Source organism: Hipposideros armiger, unplaced genomic scaffold, assembly GCF_001890085.2.
Source record: "Hipposideros armiger isolate ML-2016 unplaced genomic scaffold, ASM189008v1 scaffold_132, whole genome shotgun sequence".
Classification (NCBI taxonomy): Eukaryota; Metazoa; Chordata; class Mammalia; order Chiroptera; family Hipposideridae; genus Hipposideros; species Hipposideros armiger.
Window position 1 is genome coordinate 2,933,152 of NW_017731482.1, and position 23,722 is coordinate 2,956,873.

The following is a 23,722-nucleotide window of genomic DNA, read 5'->3' on the forward strand; positions in this document are numbered from 1 at the left end:
TCTGCGTTTGTTTTCTCATCTGTAAATGGAAATAATTTCTACCTCCTCATAGATCAAAGGTGATAATGTATATTCCAAGCCTGGCATGCGAATAGGTTTCAAAAATAAATGGAAACTGCTACTCACTAGGCTCTAAACCCTATGGTAAGAGGGATTACATCTCTAATGCTCACCATTATGCCAGCGCCTGCCTTGTAGTGGGTGCTCAGTAAAAATTTATTAATGAATGCAGGGGCATGCTTGCTGTGTTCAGGACTATCATGGCAATAATTGACATAAAAAATCTTGAGGGAATGCTATTTCTCTCTCCCACCCTACTTTACCTCCGGCCCCAACTTTTGGAATTTTATTTTTGAACTCATACTATCATACTAACTCTTAACTGTTGTGTTTTTGACCAAGTGCAAAAAGCATTAGATTGGTAAGAATTCTTTTGTCAGACTAAAAACTGTTAACAGCAATGTCTTCAGAGTCCAGTAGATGGCAATGCTTTCTCATTTTAATGGAAAAACATTAGAGCAGAAGTAGAATCCAACAAAAAAGGATCCTATCTTTTTGGAATGAAACTCTCAGGAGTTGATTAATTTCATAAATGCAGCCACATAACTGCATCCTCTCAAGTACATAGTCAGGCTGAGATGAAAGCTTTAGGGACAACAGTAAGTTTCATGATCGGAGAGCCTGTGCAAATGAAAATTCCTAATTTTATATTTTTCAAGGACTGCTTTTAAAAAGTAGAAAACCTGAATTCTAATCCCACTTTTATTCTTGTACTGTGTTCCTTGAGCAAATCACTTAACCTCTCTTAGTTTAGGTTCCTCATCTCAAAAGTAAGAGTATCCTAATTAGCTAGCTGATTAACACTGGAGGGAATACTGGAGTTATCTAGCTCAATGCCCTTATTTCATGGATGAAGAAACTGAGGCTCAGGAAGCCTCCTGAACTCTTGAACTTGACATGGCGAGTTAGTTTCATGTTATAGATGATAAATTAAACTTAACTATTATGTAATATCATATACGTGTAATATATAATAGAATAAAACCACTACATACTTACTTTCATAGCTCTTTTACCTTTAAGGATTTGCCTATAAATTATTTAACTTCATCCTTATACAAGTAGCCTGTGGGGAAAGTAGAGCATCTATTGTTAGTAGTTTTAGTAGTAGTAGTAATAGTAATAATAGCAAGCATCTAATAGGTATACAATAAGTATTTGGGGAATAAATGAATGACCAAGATATCAGGTTGAGTTAGTGACAGAACCAGGATCAGAACATATCTTTCTAGATACGTGCTTTCTTCATTATACCGTGTCACCTGTGTAAAAGTGATGGATAGATGATTTTCATCATTTAATTTCTTTTTGAGGTTTCTTCCATCATTTAACTTGATTAACTTTGATTGTGATCACATGCTGTTAGAAATATCTTCTTTAACTTATAGCAACTTAAGTAAGCCACTGTTAGTTTTTCATTTTCAGAATAAAGATGCTGAAACCTTATTAGAAAATTTAAGAGATTTCCATTGAGTTAACTTGATGGAACTGAGAAATTAAAAAGATGGCTGTTTCCTCTTGCTAGTCAAATTAATGGCTGCTAAGTTGTTTCCAAAGCACGCTCCACACAGTACACAGCGGAATGTTCAGAAGTAGGGATTAAGTGTCCCAAGTAGCCTATGTTTTAACAACAGAGCAAGAGCTAGCGTATAATTTCTGTCCAGGCCTCAAGCAAAAGTAGGAAAATCATAAAAATAGTTCTACATATCTTTCTACATATCTTCTATTTAATTTCCTTTGTACCCCCTACCCCATATTACAAAATATAAGAAACAAAGACTAGACAAATTCTCAGGGGCTGTGTCTAATAGCTGCCTGCTGTATTATAAAGCACCCAGGTATGTGAGCTCCGTTTACATCCAGGTAAAACTTTGTTTCTGAATTGTTTGAGCTGGCATGATAGCCTAGTCACAGTATTACACCAGGTAGGTATAGAGCTTTCGAAGACTGCTATTGCTAGTTTTCATTTTCAGAATGCCTACTTTATGTCAGACGCTATATCGATTATTTCGCATGTTTTTATTTAATTTGTGTAACAACTCCATGAGGTAGTTTTCCTCATTTTATCCGTAAAGTAGCCTCCTTAAAAGAGAACATTAAACTACTGACCCAAGATTACATAGCTAGTAAGGTGGCAGGTCCATGGTTCAAACCCAGGTCTGACTTATTCAAAGGCTTTCTCTCTTAACTATTACGCTATGTGACATCTCTACATTTCTGCCCAGTTCATATAGCACGTCAAAATACCAAGCCTCTGTCTTTACATTTAACCAGCGATACAGGCTGTGTGCATTGTGAGAATAAAATGAGAGAGTACACGGGAAAGTGCTTTGAATGGTATAAAGTGCATTATTGCACAGTCTTTGGGTATTTATTATTGTGGAGTGGGCATGCAATGCCCATGAGGCCATCAACCCACTGAAATCCACAAAAAGTTCCATGCATTAGTCACTACATTTGGCTTCCCTCTGAGTCTTTTTTTTTTTCCTTCCTTTTCTCTTGGATCAAATTAACTTCTGACAGATGTTTGGAAAATCATCTTATCCTGTAATTCATATTTATAAATCCTGCTGCTGCAGTGTGGTCCCCGTTCTCTCTCTTCATTGATGCCAGAGAATAATCTGGGAAAATGCCACGTTTCCTGTTATGAATTTGGAAGTTTTTGTCTTCTTAGCACAACTTTTGAGCTTTTCAGAATTTCAATACTGGAAAATTCAAAGCCAAACATGGTTTTTCATATAGATAGTTTAGATTCTTGAGAAGTAAATAGAAACAGAGCTCCAGACTTGTCCTCACTAGGGGATTCAGAGAGTTTAAAATTTTGCAAACTAGTTTTTACTATTCTCTCTGAAATTTGTGATGAGGGCATTCTTTTTTTTTTTTTTTCAGTCTAGTTGCTGGGGTGCGCAGCCCACCATCCCATTTGGGAGTCGAACCAGCAACCTTGTTGTTAAGAGCATGCGCTCTAACCAACTGAGCCATCCAGCTGCCTATCGGCAGCTCAGCTTAAGTCGTTGTCTTCAATCTAGTTGTGGAGGGCACAGCTCACTGGCCCATGTGGGAATCTAACCGGCAACCCTGTTGCTCAGAGCTCACACTCTAACCAACTGAGCCACCCGGCCGGATGAGGTCATTCTTGACCTTATTTTTTTCCCTCTCGGTTTAAACTGTTCTTCTGCAGAGCTGGGAATCCTTTCTTTTATTTAAAATCTCTCCACTAATGCTAGCTAACAGGATATCACTATTGCCTTCTCTTCCTCTCTCACAGTTACGGTAATCTGTGTGTACATCTTTTCTCCTCTTAGGGTGTAAGCATCTTTAGGATTGAGGGTGTGTCTTATCCACTTTTATAGTTCCAGGATTTAGCGTAGAATTCACTTAGTAAATATTTTTCCATGAGTGGACGAAGTTTACTAGGATCACATGGTTCCTATCTCTATCCTAAAATATACTTTTCACTTAAAGGATTGCTATTTTAGCAGGGTCACTTTCAGTCCTCACGTCAGGGAGTAACATTAATGACTATTAGTCCACTTCATACTTGGAAGTGTGTGATTATGACTGTGATGATTTTGTGAGGGTTGTTTGAAACACTGAAGTATGAACAAGAATCTCTTCATCCCTGTTGACTTGAATTAAAAAAAAAAAGAATTGATTGTAGTTTCAGTATCTGTATACCTTTGCTTAATAACACTATTCTTATTTCTCATTAGTTTTCACTGTTTTGAGGGAGAGGAAAACATCCTCTGTTGTCCTAAACCTTGTACCAAATCTGGGGGAATATACATATTCAGCTCCAGTTCAGTGTCTTTTTTTTTTTTTTAAAGATTTTTATTGGGGAATTGGGGGAAGGGGAATAGATAAGTTGCTGTCCTTTTGTTCTTCAGTCTAGCTGTGGAGGACGTTGCTTCACTGGCCCAAGTTGGCACCATCATTGCGCTCTTCCCCGGGCGAGGCAGATCAGTTGCTGGCTTCTGGACGGCCGCTCACTGCGGCTGCTGGCTACACACGGTAGCCCATGGCAACCCACTGCAGCAGGGGCTGCAGCCTACACCGTCGCCAGCGACTCATGGCAGCCCAGCTCCAGGTTGAGCTGTTGTTCAGCATCTTAGCTGTAGATGGCAGTGTCACTGGCCCTCATATGTGGGATCCGAACCGGGGTCCTCTGGCATCCCAAGCCAGCTCTTAACCATTGTGCCATTTGGCTGGCCCTCCAATTAAGTGTCTTAAGAAGGGATCTTGCCTCCCCTCCTTAATAGCTGGACCTTGTTAGAGTTCAGAGGCAGAGGGTGCCCAAGGCTTGAAGGTGCTTGACAGAGATACTTGCATAATTATTCTGTTTTAACTTGGCTGACGCTTAAAAGTATATTAATGTCCAATTGAACATATACACATAGGAACACAAGCTGTCTATTGATTCATCAGGAAGCTATTTTAGGAATAGTTGTACAAATAAATACTATATTTTAAAAAAGTATACACGTTGCATCTGAAAATATGCTTAGGTAGTATTATAGAATGAGCCATTGAGGTTTTTTTTTTCCTTGCAATCATAGTTTCTTGTTCTACTTAAGTAAGTAGAAGAAGGGCTGTTTGCAAAGCTCACTTATAGTTTTAAGAATAGCATAAAACACCAACAGTCCTGCTGGGGAGAGCTTTAGGTGGAGCCCTTAAGTTATCCTTAGGCTTCCACCTGGACCTTTTGTCTTCTTATTAACATACGGTATCTGGATGATTCAAACCTCTCCCAAGTCTCCAGTCTACATTTCCATATATCTAGATGTGTGTCAAATTGCTTTAATGTTTCAGAGACACAACTGTGTACAAGTCCCACACTGAGCCCAATTCCCCCTCCCCCTTTCAAAAAACCCCTCCCCCTATGGCGTTCCTTAGCTCAGTGAATGGTACTGCTATCCATCGACTTTCTCAGGTTAGAACAGGGGATCATCCTGGACCCCTCCTTCTTTTTTTTGAATCACTGCTGATGGTGCCTGCTAAATATCTACTTCTTTCATGGTTCTTGACGTTGTAGCCAGATGTAACTTGCAGAAATGCTGGTCATGTCTGTCCTTTATTCAAATCATTTCAGAGCAATTAATGAATGATTTATAAGATCTGGCTGTGATCTGATTACTGATTGCTAAGCACCCTACCCATAATACTTCCTTATGCTAAAATTTATCCATCTCAGTTTTAGCTTAGATCCCATTTCCATAGAATGGTTTCCTGTGAATATCCCCTAAGTCCAGTTTGGGTACCCCTCTTATGTGCTCCCATAGCAAATTGCATTTCATTTCCCATGTGATGGACCCTTATCCTGTTACATTCTGATCGCCCATTTATTCGTCTTTCTTTTGTATTAGAATGTAAGCTGTGTTAGGGCAGGAGCAATATGTGTCTTCATCCCTAATTTGTGCCTAGTATTTAGGACCATGCCTGGCATATAGCAATAATTTGATAAATATTTGTTGAATGAATGAATGAAGCTTCTGTAGCACCAGATCATTAAAAGTTCTATTGGGATACACTTACTGGTTGTCATCCGTTGTATAGCTTGTTACTCAAAATTCTAGTTCTCTATGTTTAAGTAGCTCCCGACCATTTCTGCATAGACACCTGCCATTTGTAAATTATTATACTTTGAATGGAACTCTTCATTTTTCTCTCCAGTCTTGCTTTCCCTTCCCATTTTCCACATTTTTATTAACTACTTTCCCATTTATCCAGGCCTCAAATCGGCAATGAGGTTTGACTGATTTCTTTTATCCACTGGATTCAGTCACTAGACTCTTTTGCATCCTTCTTTGAAATAACCCACATCCATGACTACTTTTCCTTCTCCATTGTCGTAATCCAAGCTCCCACCGGCACCCCAGAGGGCTGATGACGGCACTAGTTTCCTGGCAGTCCTCTGGACTCAAGTTCCCTTTGTATCCACTCTGTCTTACTCACCACTGCCTGATTAATCTTCCTAAAGCATACTTTGGTTTTGTTTGTATAGAGTAACCATTGTTTGCTAGACTTGTCCAAATCTCTGACCTGATTTCCTTCTCGCCATCAGCCTATATTCAGTCAGTGTTGTAATGCTTTTGGTTCAGTCTCTGCTTTTCTTTTTTCTAACCCCCTCTCCCCCCCCTCCTCCTCCTCTTCCTCCTCCTCCTCCTCCTCCTCCTTCTCCTCCTTCCCCTCCCCCTCTTCCTCTCGCATTCTCCATCTGTCTACGTCTCAGTCTCTGTCTTTTTTTCATAGTTTGAGCTCTGCCTCATTACCTCTAGTAAGTGTGGATTTTCAGAAAAGCCTCCAAACTGGTATTTGGACATTCAGCCTCCTCCATTACCAGGTAACCTTTCTTAAATGTAGGTCCGATGATTACCTACACTGTCAGAAACCTTTTATGAACGCTTACTGACCAAATGTTGTCTTTGTCTTTGCTTTTTACCATGGCATTCTAGGCTTTCTGTGCCCTTGGCCCCCCACCCTACTTTTTCAGCTTTATCTCCCATTGTTTCCCTCCTCAGAGTTCCAAGTAATTACCACATTTCCGAAGCTGAGCACATTGGACCGCTATTTCATTTTCTCTGAATGCAGCTTGTGGTTTTCTCACCGTCATGTTTTGGCTAAAGGTGTTCAGTCTGTGTGGGACTTTCCTTCACTGCAGCTCAGCTTTTTAGTACTTCTTAATCTGTCTCAAATACTGCCACCCCTTGCAACCTTTGATGTTCCTGCTTCTACTAGATGGAATATTTACCACATCAGAGCTCCTGTAGCTTTTTTTCCTCCAGCCTTTCTTATGCCACTCTTTGCATTTTTATTTCACTTATCACCTTAGCTGGTTGTGTACTTTTATAAGGATGGTAACAATGGCCTGACACCCTCTATGTATTAGGTGTTTAGTAAACATTGAATGAATACGTATATGTATAATACTGGGTGCTTTATAATCAGTTAATCCTGATTACACAGTGAGTCAGTCAACTCGATTATTTCAGTATAACTTTTATAGTTTTAATAAAGCTAAGGACAGTGTTATGACTGTTACAGCAGTTAAAAACTTACAATGTACAGTAACATGTTTTAAAAGGTGTCTCATCCAGTGATCTAGTATAGGAGTAAACAAACTACAGACCAGCACATGTTTTGTATGGCCCGCGCGCTAAGAATCATTTTTACATTTGTAAATGATTTGAAGGAGAAAACAAAGAGATGACATGTGGCTTGCAAAGCCTAAAATATTTACTATCTGGCCATTGACCAGGAAAGTTTGTTGACCAATGATCTAGAAACAACACACCTGATCATTCACCTAGACTTGCTCCTGCTCATTGGATATATGAAATTACCTGTTTCCTTAACAGTTTAATAGGTACTCACTCAGACCAGTGCCTGTTCCTTTCCTTGAAAAAGAATGGTTAGGCCCGACTTCAGAAGAATTTTGAGTGACATGTAAATCTCCTCTGGGCTCTTTGGCACTTGGCAGTATCTCACACAGATAACCAGATACAAATGAGCCGTTTCTTTCCATTAAAATCCTTCATCAGAGGTCTGTCGGGATTGCACATCTGGTGAAGTTAGATGTCATTCAGAACAAGGCTGTTAGCGTATTTCAAGAATGATAATTGCTAAGTGGTGGCTGAAGCAGAAGGGTTTAATAATGTCCTTAAGTTGCCTTAAATGTACACAGACCCAGAATTTTAGAACTGGAAAAGGTCTTACAGATCAAGTCCAGTATGGCCATTAAGAACATGGGCTGTGGAGCCAGACTGCACGGCTCTTCTACTTAATCCTCTCTGTGGCTCAGTTTCCTCGCCTTTAAAGTGGGGATAATAATAGTATCTGTTTCACAGGGTTGTGTGTTAAATATATTAACCCTTAACATATTAACATTTAAGTATGAAAATTAACGTGGGAAAAACACTGCCTGGCACACTGTATGTGAGTGTTCATAAATGCTTCCCTTGTGTCTTTTACTGTCATTTTTTTATTATTGTTTCTATTAGTAGTAGTCCCATCTCATTTTATAGTTAAAAAAACTGAGGCCTAGAGGAGTTAAATGATTTTCCTCACTTCCATGGCAGGCAGAGTGGATTAAAAGCTTTCATTTGAATGCTCTTTCCCTGCTATAATATGTTGCTTTTTAGTTGTGTGTTTGTGGGTGTGGATGAATTTTTAATAGGAAAAAAATGTTTGGCAGCTTTTTGCATAAAATAAGAAAAGTTAAGTGGAATGTCATTAACCATTTCTCCTGAGAATCTTAAATCTGCTTCTAGTGTCTTTTATTATTTTGGATTTTGTAGCTAATTTATAGGGCTACTCGTATCTCTGTCCTCTTTCTCCTCATCTGCCTTTATGATACATAGATTATTTCATAGCAATCTCTTTTATTGAGATGAAATTCACATAACATAAAATTAACCATTTTAAAGTGTACAATACAGTAGCATTGGTATATTCAGAACGTTGTGCAACCATCACCTCTATCAAGTTGTGTAACATTTTCATCACTCCAAAAGAAAATCCCATACCCATTAAACATTCACTCTCCATTTTGCCCTCCCCATCTCCCTGGCAAACACCAGCCTGCTTCTGTCTCCATAGATTTACCTATTGTGAATATTTCATATAAGTGGAAGCATATTATGTAACCCTTTGTGTGGCTGCTTTCCCATGTGTAGCATGCGTCAGACCTTATTTCCTTTTTAGAGCTGAGTAATATCCCATTGTATGACTATGCCATATTTTTTTTTAAAGATTTTTATTGGGGAATTGGGGGAAGGGGGACAGACAAGTTGCTATCCTTTTGTTCTTCAATCTAGTTGTGGAGGATGTTGCTTCACTGGCCCAAGTTGGCACCATCATTGCGCTCTTCCCAGGCGAGGCAGATCAGTCGAGGGCAGTGTCACTGGCCCTCATATGTGGGATCCGAACCGGGGCCCTCTGGCGTCCCAAGCCAGCTCTTAACCAGCGCGCCACTTGGCCGGCCCCACTATGCCGTATTTTGTTTATCCATTCATCTGTTGATAGATATTTGGGTTGTTTTCACCTTTTGGCTATTGTGAATAGTGTTGCTATGAACATTTGTGTACAAATATTTGTTTAAGTACATGTTTTCAGTTCTTTTGGGTACATACCTAGGAGTGGAATTGCTGGGTCATATGGTAGTTCCATTTAACTTTTTGAGGAATTGCTGAACTTTTTTGCACAGCAGCTGACCATTTTACAATTCCAGCAGCAATATATGAGGGTTCTGATTTCTCCACATCCTTGCCAACGCTTATTTTTTGTTTTTTCCCCCCTTATTTTAAAATTCTATCTATCAATCATCTATCTATCTATCTATCTATCTATCTATCTATCTATCTATCTATCTATCTATCTATCTATCGTCTATCGTCTATCTCTATCTCTATCTATCTCTATATCTATCTATCTATCTATATATCTATCTATCATCTATCTCTGTCCATCCCTCCATCTATCCATCCATCCTAGTGGATATGAAGTAGTATCTCATTGTGGTTTTGATTTGCATTTCCATAATGACTAATGATGTTGAGCATCTTTTCATGTGCTTGTTGGCTATTCATGTATCTTTTTTTGGAGTAATGTCTCTTTAAGTCCTTTGCTCATTTTTTCTTTGGGTTGTTTGTCTTCTTGTTGTGGAGTTGTCAGAGTTCTTCGTGTATTCTGGATATTAGACCTTTATCAGATCTATGATTTGCAAATATTTTCTCTTGTTTTGTGGGTTGTTTTTTCACTTTATAGTGTCCTTTGATGCACAAAAAGTTTTTAATTTTGATGAAATCCAATTTATTTGTTATTTCTTTTGTTGCTCTTTCTTTTGGGATCATATCTAAGAATTCATTGGCAAACCCAAGGTTATGTAGATGCACCCCTGTGTTTTCTTCTAATAGTTTTATGGTTTTAGATCTTATAATTAATTAGTCTTTGATCCATTTTGAGGTAATTTTTGTATATGGTGTTAGGGATGGACCCAATTTCATTCTTTTCTTTTTTTTAATTGGGGAATTGGGGAAAGGGACCAGCCAAGTTGTTGTTCTTCAGTCTTCGTTGCTAGTCGCCATCTAGCTGCCCATAGGCAGCTCGTGGCCTCTAAGCTCAAGGTGCTGTGTTCAATCTTAGTTGCAGCCAGGCGTAGCCCACCATCGAACAGGCAGTGTTGTTGTTAGGAGCATGTGCTCTCACCAGCTGAGCCATCCTGCCACCTGTTGGCAGCTCAGCTTGGGCACAGCGTCACTAGCCCATGTAGGAATCGAACTGGTGGCCCTGCTGCTCAGATCTCGCATTGTAAAACTAACTCTTAACCAACTGAGCCACTCGGCCAGCCCTCCAATTTTATTCTTTTGCATGTGGCTACCCGTTGTTTCAGCATGTTTTGTTGGAAACACTATTCTTTCCCCATTGAATAGTCTTGGCGCCTTTGCCTAAATGCATTGACATAACTGTAGATATATGAATTCTCTGTTCTATTCCATTGATCTATATGTCTGTCCATATGCGAGTACCATGTTGTTTTGATTTCTGTTGCTTTGTAGTAGGTTTTGAAATTGGGAAGTATGAGTCCCCCAATTTGTTGTATTAATTACATTGATTGATTTTCATTTATTGAACCACCCTTACGTACCTTGGATAAAGCCCACTTGTCCTTGCTGTGTATAATACTTTAAAAAAATTATTTTTAATTGTGGTAAAATATACATAATATAAAATTTACCATCTTAGCTATTTTAAGTGGACAGTTTAGTGGCATTAAATACATTCAGATTGTTGTGCAACTATCTCCTCCATCTGTCTCCAGAACTCTTTTCATCTTGTAAAATAGAAACTCTGTACCGATTAAGCAATAGCTCCCCTCTCTCCCCTCATCTTACCTTTCCCCAAGTCCCTAACACTCACCATTCTACTTTGTATTTCTACGAATTTGACTACTCTAGGTACCTTCTATAGGTGGAATCATACAGTATCTGTCCTTTTGTCACTGGCTTCTTTTACTTAACATAATGTCCTCAAAAGTCATTCATATTATAGGCACACCTCAGAATTTCCTTCCCTTTTAAGGCTAAATAACATCCCATTGTATGAATATACATATTTTGTGTATCCTTTCATCTGTTGATGGACACTTGGGTTGCTTCCACTCCTTGACGATTGTGATAATACTGCTGTGAACATGAATGTAAAAAATATCTCTTTGAGTCTTTGCTTTCAGTTCTTTTGGGCATATACACAGAAGTAGAATTGCTGGACTAACTTGTATGAGCCTTTTAATATGCTGCTGGATTAGCGTTGCTAGAATTTTGTTGAAATTTTTTGCATCTATATTCATAAGGGATATTGGTCTATAATTTTCTTGTGATGTGTTTGTCCGGCTTTGGCATCAGGATAATACTGGCCTCATAGAATGAGTTAAAAAGTATTCCTCTTCCATTTTTGGGCATATTTTGAGATGGGTTGGTGTTATTTATTTATTTTTAAATAATTGGTAGAATTCACCTGTCAAATCATGTGGTCTTGGACTTTTCTTTTCTGGGAGTTTTATGATTACCGATTCAACCTTTTTACTTGTGTGATGACTTTGTTAAATTGAAATTTGTTAAGTGAAGCATAGGGTGCCGGAGGGTGAGCCATGATTGAACAACAGACCACAAGAGAAATTGCAGTAGAGAAGTTTATTACTCACAGGTCCTGGAGGAATTATAGGACACGCTTCAAGGGGTCGCATGGGGAAGTCAAGGCCAAGTTAAGACAGAGGCAGGACCTAGGTAAATGTCTTCATTAGTGTCTGTGGGTGGAGTGCTTTGGGCTTCATGGGCTAGGGCTGGATTGGTGGATTTAAACCAAAAGAGCAAGGTTTTGGTAGTCTTTATGGGGATTTCTATCTAAGAGGTACATAAATGTGCTGGGAAGCAGGGGAGAGTGTTGACCACTAGTCATATAGGAAACTTATTGGGTTATCGGAAAAGTCATGACGTATTTTTTCTATGTTTCCTGTTGCAAAAATGTGTCATGACTTTTCTGACAGCCCAATATATTTGCTAGTGACTCTGTGGGCTGCTATGGAGGGCATGCACTTCTATGAAGCATCTAATGTCAGTTTAAGGTCCCTGCAGGCTGCTTGGCCAAATAAAATGGATGCTAAGGCAGCAATACCATGGAGTAGCTTAGCTAAACGCTATAGTAAATTTGTAGGTCTATTCAGATTTTCTGTTTCATTTTGAGTCAATTTTGGTAGTTATTGTGTTTCTAGGAATTCCCATTTTATCTAGTTTACCTGATTTCTTAGCATACAATTATGGTATTCTTCTGTAATACTTTTTATTTCTGTAAGGTTGGTGATAATGTTCCCATTTGCACTCCTGATTTTAGTGACCTGAGTCTTCTCTCTTTTTTTCTTGGTCAACCTAGCTTGTTCAGTTTTGTTGATCTTTTCAAAAAACTAACTTTTGGTTTTGTTGATTTTTCTCTATTATTTTTGTATTCTCTAGTTCATGGATTTCTGCTCTATTTTTTTCCTTCCTTGCTTTGGGTTTAGTTTATTCTTCTTTTTCTAGTTCCTTAAGGCAGAAGCTTAGGTTATTGATTTGAACACTTAAAAAAAAATTTTGTTTTAAAGATTTTATTGGGGAATTGGTGATGGGAACAGTGTTGGGCATTTGGGGAAGGGGAACATTGTGTTTTTCCAGGACCCATCAGCTCCAAGTCAAGTTGTCCTTCAGTCTTAGTTGTGGTGGGCGGAAGCTTAGCTCCAAGTCCAGTGGCTGCTTTAGTTGCGGGGCGGAGAGGGGGGGGCATAGTCCACCACCCCATGCGGGAGTCAAACCAGCAACTTTGTTGTACACTGAGCCATGCAGCTGCCCATCTGGCAGCTCGCTGCTGCTCAGCTCAAGGTGCCATGTTCAATCTTAGTTGCGGGGAGGCGCAGCCCACCATCCCATGCGGGAGTTGAACCGGCAACCTTGCTGCACACTGAGCCATGCAGCCGCCCGTCGGCAGCTCATGGCTGCTCAGCTCAAGGTGCCATGTTCAATCTTAGTTGCAGGGCGTGGGGGAGTGGGGTGCAGCCCACCATCTGAAGTGGGAATCGAACTGGCAACCCTGCTGTGAAGAACACACACTGTCACCAGCTCAGCTGCAGCTCAGGTTGGGCGCAGCTCACTGGCCCATGTGGGAATCAAACCTGAGACCCTGTTGCTCAGAGCTCGCGTTCTAACCAACTGAGCCATTCAGCTGGCCTGAGCACTTTTTTTTTTTTAATGTGAATGTTTGCAGCTATAAATTTCACTCTGAACACTTTTATACTGTACCCCATTTATTTTGATATATTGTTTTCATTTTTATTCATCTCAAACTTTATTTCATCTTAAACTATATAATAGTTTATCTTGTGATTTTTTTTTTAACCCACTGGCTGTTTAATAGCGTGTTGTTTACTTTGCATTTTGCAGATTTTCCAAATTTCCTTCTGTAACTGATTTCTAGTTTTCATTCCATTGTGGTCAGAGAAGACACTTTGTATGATTCCAATTTTTAAAAATTTGTTGAAACGTATTTTGTGGCTGAACAGATGGTTATCCTGGAGAATGCTCCATTTGCACTTGAGAGAAGTATGTGTGTATAGCTGTTGTTGGTTAGAACATTCTGTATACTTCTCTTAGGTTTAGTTGATTTATAGTATTGTTCATGTCTTCTATTTCCTGTTTGTCTTTTGTATTGTTGTGTTACCCAATGTTGAAAGTGGATTTTGATGTCTCCTGCTATTTTCCATTTTAGTTTTGACAGTTTTTGCTACATATATTTTGTTATATGTTGTTAGGTGCATATATGTTTATCATCATTTATATAATCTTGACCCTTTTTTCTTTTTTCTTTTTTTTTTTTTTAAAGATTTTTATTGGCGGATTGGGGAGGGGAACAGTGTTGGGGAATTGGGGAAAGGGAACATTGTTGTTTTCCAGGATCCATCAGCTCCAAGTCAAATTGTTGTCCTTCAGTCTTAGTTGTGGAGGGCGCAGCTCAGGTCCAACTCCAGTCACCATTTTCAATCTAGTTGGGGGTGGGGGGCGTAGCCCACCATCCCATACAGGAGTCGAACTGGGAACCTTGTTGCACACTGAGCCAGCTAGCCGTCCATCCGGCAGCTCGCAGCTGCTCAGCGTAAGGTGCCATGTTCAATCTTTAGTTGCGAGGGGGGCGCAGCCCACCATCCCATACGTGTGTTGAACCAGCAGCCTTGCTGCTAAGAGCACACGCTCTCACCAGCTCAGTGGCAGCTCAGCTTGGGGGGGGTAGCTCACTGGCCCATGTGGGAATCGAACCAGTGACCCTGTTGCTCAGAGCTCATGCTCTTAACCAACTGAGGCACTGTGCCAGCCCTTGATCCTTTTTTTGTTATACAATGTCATTCTTGTGTCTTGTAACATTTTTGTGGTCTTATAGTCTATTTGTCTGATATTAATATAGCCACTCCAGCTCTCTTTTGGGTACTGCTTACACAGGATATCTTTCCATTCTTTCATTTTCAACCTAATTTTGGTTTTAAAGTGCATCTCTTATAGATAGCATATAGTAGATTGCTTAAAAGAAATCCATTCTGCAAACCCTACTTTTTAATTAGAGAGTGTAATCTATTTATACTTAATATAATTACAGATATGGAAGGAGTACTGCCATTTTATATTTGCTTCCTTATATCTTATTTGTTCCCCATTTCCTCCATTACTACCTTCTTTTGTGTTACATATTTTTTCATGTAACATCTTGATTTTTTTCTCATTTCTTTTACTGTGCATCTTTTAGTTATTTTCTTAGTGGCAGCCCTGGGGATTACAATTAACATATTAACGTATAACAATCTGTTTTAAATTAATAGCAACTTAGTTTTTGTATTACATGAAAACTTTTCTGTTTTTTTCTTTTAAAGATTTTTATTAAAATATAGCTAACATGCAATATTATATTAGTTTCAGATGTACATCATAGTTATTCAACATTTATATACCTAAAGAAGTGATCAGCATGATAAGTTCAGCAACCATCTGACACTGTACCATGTTATAACAATATTATTGACTGTGTTTCCTATGCTGTGTATTACGTCCTCATGATTTATTTGTTTCATACCTAGAAATTTGAATCTCTTATTCTCCTTCACATTTCTCCCGCCCCCTTTTTAATTTTTCAATTACAGTTGACATTCAGTGTTATTTTATATTAATTTCAGGTGCATAGTACAGTGGTTAGACATTTATATAATTTATGAAGTGATCCCCCTGAGTAGTTTAGTACCCACCTGGCACTATACATTATTATTACCATATTATTGACTATATTCCCAGTGCTTTACTTTACATTCTCATGACTGTTTTGTAACTACCAATTTGTACTTCTTAATTCCTTCACCCTTTTCACCATGCCCCCCTCTCCCCTCACCCTGATAAATCTAATACTTATCTGACACTATACGTAGTTACTACAATATTATTATTTATTTTTATTTTTATTTTATTTTATTTTATTTTATTTAGCTGAGCCATCCTGCCACTTGTTGGCAGCTCAGCGGCAGCTCAGCTCAGGCTGGGAGTTGAACTGGCGACCCTGTTGCTCAGAGCTCGCACTCTGGAGTGAGCTCTTAACCAACTGAGCCACTCAGCCAGTCCTACAATATTATTGACTATATTTCTTATGCTACATCCCCATGACTACTTTGTTCTTCTTAATCCCTTCCCCCTTTTTCATCCACTTCCTAACCCCCTCCCATCTGACAACCATCAAAATGTTCTCTGTATCTATGAGTTTGTTTCTGTTTTGTTTGTTCATTTTGTTCTTTAGATTCCACATATAAGCAAAACACATTGCATCTATCTTTGTCTGGCACTCCACTTAGCACAATACCCTTCAGGTCTATCCATGCCACTGCATACAAAAACCTATTCCCTTTCCTGGCCGAACAATATTTCATTGTCTATATGTACTACCTCCTCTTTATCCATTCATCTATCTGTGGACATCCAGGCTGCCTCCACATCTTGGCTATTATAGACAATGCTGCAATGAATGCATACGTCCCCTCAAAGTAGCATTCTGTGTTTCTTTAGATAAATACCCAGAAGTGCGATTACTGGGTCTTTCTTTGTCTCTAGTTAATAGCCTTTGTTTTAAAGTCTTTTTTGTTTGGTATAAGTATTGCTACTCCAGCATTTTTGTTTGTTTGTTTCCATTTTCATGAAATATTTTTTTCATCTCTTTACTTTCAGCCTATGTGGGTCTTTTGATCTGAAGTGTGTCTCTTGTAGGCAGGATATGTAAGAGTCTTGTTTTCTTATCCATTCAGCCACCCTATCCTTTGATTGGAGCTTTTAATCCATTTACACTTAAAGTAATTGTTAATAAATATGTCATTATTGCCATTTTATTATTCATATTTTTAATCTTTTTTTTTTTTCGCCCTGTCTTAAAGAAGTCCCTCTAAGAATCCTTATAATACGGTTTGGTGGTGATGAAGTCCATTAACTTTTTCTTGTCTGGGAAGGTCTTCGTCTGTCCTTCAATTCTAAATGCTAGCGTTGCTGGGTAGAGTAATCTTGGTTGTAGGTTCTTGCTTTTCATCACTTTGAATATTTTGTGCCAATCCCTTTTGGCCTGCAAAGTTTCTGTTGAGAAATCAGGTGACAGTCTTTTGGGGGCTCCCTTACAGGTAACTAACTGCTTTTTTCTTGCTGCTTTTAAGATTCTCTTTTTGTCTTTAACCTTTGGCATGTTAACTAAATATGATGTCTTGGTGTGGGCCTCTTTGGGTTCATCTTGTTTGGGACTCTGCTACCTGGGTTCGTATGTCTATTTTCTTTGCCAGGTGAGGGAAGTTTTCCATCATTAGTTTTTCAAATAGGTTTTCAATTCCTTGCTCTCTCTTTTCTCTTTGTGGTACTCCTATCATGTGAATGTTGTTACGCTTGATGTTGTCCCAGAGGTCCCTTAAATTATCTTCAGTTTTTTGGATTCTGTTTTCATTTTGCTTTTCTGTTTGGGTGTTTTCTCTGTCTTCTAAATCACTGATTCGTTCCTCTGCTTCATCTAATCTATTGTTGATGCCCTCTATTGTATTCTTCATTTCAGTTATTGTATTCTTTATTTCTGACTAGTTCTTTTTTTATGTTTTCTATCTCCGTTTTTATGTTTCTTATCTCTTGGTTGAAATTCTCTCCGAGATCATTGAGCATCCTTATAGCCAGTGTTTTGAACTCTGCATCTGGTAGATTGCTTGTGCTTGTCTCCATTTAGTTTAGTTCTTTTTCTGGAGCTTTGTTTTGTTCTTTTGTTTGGGACATGTTTCTTTGTCTCCCCATTTTAGCTGCCTCCCTGTGTTTGCTTCTGTGTGTTAGTAGGGCTGCTATACCTCCTGGCCTAAGTAGAGTGACCTTATGTAGTAGGTGTCTTGTGGGGCCCAGTGGTTCAGTCTCCCTGGTCAACTGAGCTGGGTGCTCCAGGTGTGTCCCTTGTGTGGGTTGTGTGTGCTCTTCTGTTGTAGTTGAACCTTGGTTGCTGTTTGCAAGTCAATAGGCGGGATTCACCCTCTGACTGAATAGTTGTGAGGACTGGCCATGACTGCAGCGGAAGAACTGTGATGCAGGGGCTGACCCTACAGAGCAGGATTTGCTTTAGTAGGCTCTGGTGCCTGCCCAGTCTCCCCTTTGGGTGTGTCACCCTTGGCAGAGGTCAGGTGAGGCTCCAGCATGATCCGAAGCTGGCCTCCTGGTGTGCTGGTTCCCCAGGCTTCCTCAGAGGGGCCTCATTGCAGGCCCAGGTCAGCCATAGCCTGTGTTCTGCCTGGGGCCACCTGGCATGAGCCTCAAAGCAATCCACAGATGGCTGCCACCTGTGTTGGGCTTGGAGGTGCCTCAAGAGGCCCAGCTGTGAACCGAGACTGGTGTGGCTATGCTAGGCTCAGGGCCGCTCAGCAAGAGGTGCAGAACGTGCTGAAGCCAGATGCTGTTTGTTTGGGTTTTGTGAAACTGAGATATTTTAGGAAAGTCTGTAGCATTAGCCAAGACAGGCTGTTTGTATGGGAAAGCCACTGGAAGCTGCTTGGGTGTACCCGAAAGTTGGCTGGGGTGGGGTCTCCGGGAATCACCATGGTGGGGCAAATGAATGGTGTTAGCCAAGTTACTGGAGACTCAGATATGGCAGCTGCCTGCGTTTGCATGCTGGAAGAGGGGAGGGCTCAAAAAAGAAACAGTGGCTTTTGCCAGCTCGTCCATCCAGGAGATGGCTGTCCCTCCAGCCCTCGTCCTGAAGCCAGACAACTCAGTTCTTCCCTGTATGTCCTTGGCACCTTGTGAGCTGATAACATCAGCACTGGAGCTCAGAGAGAGTGAGTCTCTCAGAGAGTAAGTTTGTGTGTGGGTCCATTAAGATGAACACCTGGGACTCCAGCCACTCTCTGTCTCAATCTTTGTTGGTTTTAACAGCGAGAAGTTGTGGGGACTTCTCTTGCCGGCACTGGAACCCTAGGCTGGCAAGACTGTTGTGGGGCTGGGACCCCTCACTCCTTCAGGAGGACCTCCCCAGCCAAGATATCCCTCCCGATTTTTAATGACCACACACGGGTGTGAGACCAGCTCGTTGTGTCTCTGCCCCTCCTACTAGTCTTGAGGTGGCTTCTTCTGTATGTCCTGAGTTGTAGGGCTTCAGTTCAGCTAGACTTTGGTTGATTCTCATTGGTGGTTGTTCTGTAGTTTAGTTATAACTTTGATGTGGTCATGAGAGGAGGTAAGCACAGTGTTTACCTACTCTGCATCTTGACTGGATATCCAAAACTTTTATTCTATATAGCTCTGTTCCCCCTACCTTTGTTACTATTTCACAAGTTACATTTTTATAATTGTGTGCCCATCAAGATAGATTTATAATGATTGTTCTATATACTGTATTTGTCTAATTGATTTATAAATCCTAAACCAATCTTGCATTCTTAAAATAAATCTGGTTAATAAAGATGTTTTTGTTTATTATTATTATGTATTGCTGGTTCAATTTTCAAATATTTTGCCAAGTGTTTTTTTATCTATGTTCATGAGAAATATTGGTCAATAATGTGTGTGTATGTGTGTGTGTGTGTGTGTGTGTGTGTGTGTGTGTTATATCTTTGTCAAGTTTCATTACCAGTATTACTAGTATTGAAAATTCTTCCCTTCTCTATTTTATGAAGGAGTTTGTGTTGAATTGATGTTATTTTCTAAATGTTTGATAGAATTAATCAGTGAAACCACCTGGACCTAGACTTTTTTTGTGGGCAGCTTTTCAATTATTTATTCATTTAAAAAAAAGATTTAGGGTAATTCAGATATTTTTTCATTCTCCATTTTGGCATGTTGTATTTTTTTCAAGTAGTTTATCTAATTCATCTAAATTGTCAAATTTGATAGCTTAAAATTTTTTTATAATCTAATAACTTTTTGAGGTAACATGGATTAATAACATTTTAATGTCTGTAGCAATATAACTTTAAAAAATGCTTATACTAGCATTATAGCAAACATTTATACAGTGCTTATTACATACCTTTCACTTTACAAATATTAACTCTTTTAATTCCCACAACAATCGGGGTGGTAGATAATATTACCATCTTCATATTATAGATGAAGAAATCAAGGTTAAACTAAGAGGACTTAGATGCTTTGCTCAAGATCACAGAGCTGGTATATTAAGAGCTTAAATTGTTATCCAGGTAGTCTGGGTCCAGAGTCCTTTTTTCTTAATTACTATTTACTTGACCTTTCTTAAATGACAGATACTTGTTCTGTTCTTCTTATAGAATTGTGCTGTGTGCTCTCAAGAAACCATCCTTGCTTCTACCACCTTTGTACCACATAGTGGAAATATTTTTTTCTGGTATTCCTAATTAAAACTTGGAATGCCCCCTCCCCCCATAAGAACATTACAGTAATGGCTATCATATTTGAAATGTTGTTAATACTCTTCAGTCAAATATACTAAGAAGACTTCTGAGGCTTCTCTGGGAAGTTTACTACAAAAAGTGAAACATTATTTCTGTGGGAAAATATTAGAGGAAATTTATTTTCAGTTCACTTGCCTAAAAGGTTAAACTTAAGTCATATGGAAATTGTACTTTTTGGAATCTCTTAACAAGTTAAATTTACTGAAGTGTTTATAAATCATAATTTTAAAAAGACATGTTATGATTGATTTGTGTACATATTTTATTTTGTTTGACTTCTATTGATTTGTTGATTAATATCTTTCAGGGTTATTCAAATGCTCAGAAGAATATTCTTCAGGTGGATCAGAACTGTGTTCGCAATTCTTATGATGTCTTCTCTTTGCTGCGGTAAGAAACGTCTTAGAGTCCTTTGCATTTTTTTAAAGAATCTTCCTCATTTTGAGTATGTGACATTTCAGTGCAAGGAAATGTATGGGAGCTTTAGAAGCTGTTATTCAGGCTTGGCATTTTTTAGTGAGAGCTTCATAAATTTTGTAGCTACAGTGATTTAGGTTTATCTTTTTCACAAAGCCTTTGGAAAGCCATTTCCTTTCTCTGGACAGTGGGAGAGAATGATTGGAAGCCAGTGATCTTAAAACAGGGACATGAGCTGTTTCCGGTCTTCTGGATTATAAAGAGCAGCAAGCAGAGGTACAAAATTTAGACTTATCAAAATCTTAACAACTACAGCATTACTAGAAAAGCCCTCCAATAGCCCCAGACATTGCTTAGAGTTTTGACCTGCTGTTCCTCTTTTAAAAGAATCATGTTTGGCAAGGCAAAGGAGCTTTGCATGAATCTCATGCCCAGAGGCTTAACTGCCTCAGCTCTGTATTTTCATAATGTCTGGGCTTAATTTTGAAAGATTTTAAAATTTGGTTTTAATTTTCAGTGTGGTAGATCATCAAGGACATTTTCCCAGGAGGCAGGTTACCAAAATAAATGCAATTCAAAATAAAGTTAACAGTGACACTCAACCTGTGTTCACCCTCTCAGACAGATGGTTCATTGAAATTTGATTTTGGCAGTATTTTTCTAATGTTTACATAACACATCATAAATTTCAGACCATTAGACATCCTTTATATATCTACTAGAGGAAGAGTCCAGAAAGATGATTGGACTCTTGTCCAGTGGATGATTGTTTTATAAACATGAAATGGACCTTTCCTTTGCAAATCTTGAATCTTGTACATGATGATGGAGAGTTTGGTCACATGGACTGTATACATTGCTCTTAAGAGACAATGATTTCAACTAAAGTAACCACACACATTTGATGACTTTTGATTCTTATCTGAGAGGTACTTTCACTTTGCCTTCTTAGGCTGTGTAACAGAATGAGCAGGACTTAGTAGCCCAACGGTGGGGAAAGCAGGACGTGTCAACATATATGACTGACACTTTTGAGCCCATTCAGTTTGTGGCTACATTAAGTTTTAAGTATTGGAAAGAAGAATGTACAGAAATAGTTTGAAATGTGAGTAAGCCACTAATATTTCTTGACTGTTTTTTTCTCATTAAAATGAGGGTGTAGATACTATTATTTTAAAGATGTTTTCAAAGTATGAGATTGTGTGATCTTATTAGACCAGTAGAATTAAAAGGAAAAAGAACACAAAGTCAGTGAGAAGATGATGATTTGGGAAAGGTAGCATCATAGAAGCTAAGAGAATAGGGATTCAAGGAGTATAGAAAGCTCTGTAATGATTCAGGAGAATAGGAACTGAAGAAAGACTCTGGATCTTGGGAAGCACCATGTTGTAATAGAGAATGCTTTGATTAACCTGACCCCGACTTTAGTTATCCATGATTTATCCCATTCATTTAACTTCTGTGATTCTTCCAAAAGGTAGAAGCAGTGAGTTCAAAATTTGTGTAATTTACAAGCATTTCACATCTATGATCTCATTCTCTTAGAAGGTTTTTGTGTTCACACATCAGGGATCAGCTTTTGTCTTCACTGTAGAAGCTGAGGTCAAGAAGCATTAAATGATTTATTTATCTGAGGGCATACAGCCAGTGAGAGCCAGGCTGTGGGTTCGTATGAAGGTTTTTCTAACAAGCAAGTTTTGCAGATCTGTTTCACACCCTCACTTACCTTCTTAGATTGGTGGTTATAAGGTGCACATAGCATAACGACAGAAAATTTTCTGAAAATCACAGAGCCCTCCATAAATGTGAAATCATCAGGTTAATTTGGTAGTTGCTCAATTATTTAACATATTGATCTTGCAATGCTATGTCTCTTGGGTTTCATTTCTAGGGTGCCTTTCAGAGTTTGTAGTTGTGTCAGCAATTTGAATTGCCCTATTTACAGTGGCTTTCTCATCACCATTGTGTAAATCATTTATAGCTGGTAACACAGATATACTTTTCTGAACCAGGTCAGGTGTCTATTTAACTAAAACCAGTTAACCTAGAGAGTTACTCTGGACCTAGAAACTTCAAATTGTACTTGTCAAAGTTAATGAGTAAAATGGGGTTTCTCTGTTTATTCTCAGACATGAGTAAAGAGTAACCATCAATAAAAAGCTCTCCTTTTCCCAGTTTTTGCTGATATATGTAAAGTGCTTGCTGGGAAACTTAATTTTGTGCTCATCAAATTTGTTCATAGTTTCCTTTTTAACTCAGGCAGTATTGTTCCTGGATGGAGTAATTTTGAAAAAAATCTACCGTTTCTTTTCCTGATGTATTCCTGATTTATGAAATTGTTTGTTCTTGACTGTAATTTTATGTGAAACTCAGAGCCTGAATTCTTAAATATCACTTTTAAAACCACAAAATTCTCAGTGCCGTTTGGAGTGAGGACTAGAGAGCCCAGGTCTCCCGATTCTGTTTTTTGAGAGTATATTCTAGTTAATAACTTTCACTGTGTTATTGTGCCATTAGCATGCCTATAGCCCTTCCATTTTCTACATGTGAATGTCATAGGAAAAGAGGAAATCTTGACTAAGGCAAAGATTTTGGAGCACCTAAGACCAGGGCATTAAAACTTCTACAGATGGATGTTGAGTTGTACCATTTTACAGGAAAACAATGACCTGAGGTTTCATTCAGATTTTTTTCACCAGTAGTTAAGAATTTAGGCTAATTTCAGTTGCCAAAGTAATAGCAGCTCTTTCCAAATTTACATTCACTGTGTGTGTGAGATGGTTATTAAATTTTTGCTTCTTTAACCCTTGGAAATCTCTGGATTTAAGGGTTAATTTTAATGTAGGCAGAGAATTAATTTAGGAGCCACTTTACTCATTGTCGCATTTGATATATTTACCACAAGGTGTCAATGTTGCTCTTTAACTGGCATTTGAAATTTATTTCAGCTTTATAGTGAGAAAATTAGGGTATTAATTACAAGTGAGCATTTATTTTTAGGAGTTTACTTTTTCCCTCTATGATTCCTTTTAGGTTAAGAAATTTTTAGACTTATTAGATAGATTTCTCCTTTTGGTTCTGTTGATTTTTTTTTTTAATTGGGGAATTGGGGGGATGGGAACAGTGCTGGGGAATTGGGGGAAGGGGAACAGACAAGTTGCTGTCATTTTTTGTTCTTCAGTCTAGTTGTGGAGGATGTTGCTTCACTGGCCCAAGTTGGCACCATCATTGCACTCTTCCTGGGCCAGGCAGATCAGTCGCCGGCTTCTG

At 38.8% G+C, this 23,722-nt stretch overlaps 1 protein-coding gene across 1 annotated transcript in view; it reads left to right on the forward strand.

The window, feature by feature from the left end:
- Positions 1-23,722, forward strand: part of UVRAG (UV radiation resistance associated) — a 303,298-nt gene that overhangs the window by 61,450 nt on the left and 218,126 nt on the right. Inside the window, exon 6 of the mRNA XM_019649399.1 lies at positions 20,343-20,425. Coding sequence (XP_019504944.1) covers positions 20,343-20,425 — 83 coding nt within the window. The remainder of the gene's footprint in view (positions 1-20,342; positions 20,426-23,722) is intronic.